The sequence below is a fragment of the Salmo salar genome, chromosome 14 (genome assembly GCF_965601325.2).
Source record: "Salmo salar chromosome 14, fSalSal1, whole genome shotgun sequence".
Taxonomy (NCBI): Eukaryota; Metazoa; Chordata; class Actinopteri; order Salmoniformes; family Salmonidae; genus Salmo; species Salmo salar.
In genome coordinates, this window is record NC_138304.1 from 98,758,598 (window position 1) to 98,761,097 (window position 2,500).

General features: G+C 47.9%; 1 protein-coding gene across 1 annotated transcript in view; it reads right to left on the reverse strand.

Annotated features, from left to right (window-relative positions):
- itgb8 (integrin, beta 8) overlaps positions 1-2,500 on the reverse strand; it is a 33,101-nt gene that overhangs the window by 22,663 nt on the left and 7,938 nt on the right. Inside the window, exons 3-4 of the mRNA XM_045694953.2 lie at positions 679-850; positions 389-495 (exon numbers count right to left, since the gene is read on the reverse strand). Coding sequence (XP_045550909.2) covers positions 389-495; positions 679-850 — 279 coding nt within the window. The remainder of the gene's footprint in view (positions 1-388; positions 496-678; positions 851-2,500) is intronic.

Here is a 2,500-nt window from a genome sequence, read left to right on the forward strand (position 1 = left end):
TACATCCAACCAATCAGGGTTGAGATGTCAAAGGTTAGAGTAAACACGTAGCTCAGCTAATAAAATAAATAATTGATTCATTAATACATTTATTTCAGTTGATGTGTTTATGTACATTTGGGCACCAGAGTGGCGCAGCGGTCTAAGGCACTGCGTCTCAGTGCATGAGGTGGTTCAAATCTGGTTCAAATCCAGACTGAATTACATCCGGCAATGATTGGGAGTCACATAGGGTGGCACACAATTTGTCCGGGTTTGGCCGGGGTAGGCCGTCATTGTAAATAAGAATTTGTTCTTAACTGACTTGCCTAGTTAAATAAATAATAACAATAAATATTTAGAGTATTGAAATAAGTAGAAAATGTGAATGATGCAACCAGTCACTCACCTGGTCCAGGTTTTCCTGCATGGATGCTGACACGTCCACTAGGTAGTACAGATCAACAGGATATCTCTCTAACTGCTGTACTGCTACTACCACACTGGCCTCAGCACCTACACACAGTTTCATGTTTATTTGGAATAAAACAAACACTTACAATAAAGCAGCATTAAAACCAGGAAATAAAGCTCAGGACAACAACCAGAAAATCCATCTTAAAGTGAACTTACATCATGATGTACATTATAGCAGGTCTATGTGTAAACAGCCAATTAGTGAGTTACTCTGCCCCTCACCTGGTCGGAGTGTGAGTGTGATCTCTCCAGGTGAAACCTGGGTTCTGCTGGTCGTAGGGTTGACCTCCACCATGACCTCTGGATTCTCTATGAATTCTAGGCCACACCCCCTCCTGGTCAGGGTCACTGCCAGGTCACAGCGCTTGCCCACTTCAGCTCCATCCAGGAAACCCTGTTAGGGATCAGAGGTGAGAGGTCAAAGGTTAGGGACCATTCCTTTATCTCTGGAGGTTATATAAGGGGTCAAATCCATTTCAATTTGTATTTTATCACGCATCCCCATTAGCTGCTGTCACTGGCTTCATCAATAAGTGCATCGATGACGTTGTCCCCACAGTGACCATATGTACATACCCCAACCAGAAGCCATGGATTACAGGCAACATTTGCACTGAGCTAAAGTGTAGAGCTGCCGCTTTCAAGGAGCGGGACTCTAACCCGGACGCTTATAAGAAATCCCTCTATGCCCTCAGACGAACCATCAAACAGGCAAAGCGTAAATACAGGACTAAGATGGAATCCTACTACACTGGCTCCAACGCTCACCACAAGCTGGGCTTCCCTTTAAACTGTTGACCTTTAAACAGGTCAACATTCACTTTACAAGGCCGCAGGGCCAGACGGATTACCAGGATGTGTACTCCGAGCATGCGCGGACCAACTGGCAAGTGTCTTCACTGACATTTTCAACCTCTCCCTGTCTGAGTCTGTAATACCAAGATGTTTTAAGCAGACCATCATAGTCCCTGTGTCCAAGAACACTAAGGTAACCTGCCTAAATGACTACCGACCCGTAGCACTCACATCTGTAGCCATGAAGGAAGTGCTTTGAAAGGCTGGTCGTAGCTCACATCAACACCATTATCCCAGAAACCCTAGACCCACTCCAATTTGCATACCGCCCCAACAGATCCACAGATGACGCAATCTCTATTGCACTCCACACTGCCCTTTCCCACCTGGACAAAAGGAACACCTATGTGAGAATGCTGTTCATTGACTACAGCTCAGCTTTTAACACCGTAGTGCCCTCAAAGCTCATCACTAAGCTAAGGACCCTGGGACTAAACACCTCCCTCTGCAACTAGATCCTGGACTTCCTGACAGGCCGCCCCCAGGTGGTAAGGGAAGGCAACAACACATCTGCCACGCTGATCCTCAATACAGGGGCACCTCAGGGGTGCGTGCTTAGTCCCCTCCTGATCTCCCTCTGCGTGGCCAAGCACGACTCCAACACCATCATTAATGGTTGTAGGCCTGATCACCGACAACGATGAGACAGCCTATAGGGAGGAAGTCAAAGACCTGAAAGTGTGGTGCCAGGACAACAACCTCTCCCTCAACGTGATCAAGATGAAAGAGATTATCTGGGACTATGGGAAAAGGAGGGCTGAGCGCGCCCCCATTCTCATCTATGGGGGTGTAGTGAAGCAGGTTGAGAGCTTCAAGTTCCTTGGCGTCCACATCACCAACAAATTAACATGGTCCAAACACACCAAGACAGTCGTGAAGAGGGCACGTGAACAACGCCTATTCCCCCTCAGGAGGCTGAAAAGACTTGGCATGGGTCCTCTGATCCTAAACACGTTCTACAGCTGCACCACCCAGAGCATTCTGACTGGCTGCATCACCGCCTGGTATGGCAACTGCTCAGCTTCCGACCGCAAGGTGCTTCAGAAGGTAGTGCATATGGTGCAGTACATCACTGGGGCCAAGCTTCCTGTCATCCAGGACCTCTACACCAGGCGGTGTCAGCCCTAAAAATTGTCCAAGACTCCAGCCACCCTAGTCATAGATTGTTCTCTCTGCTGCCGCACAGTAA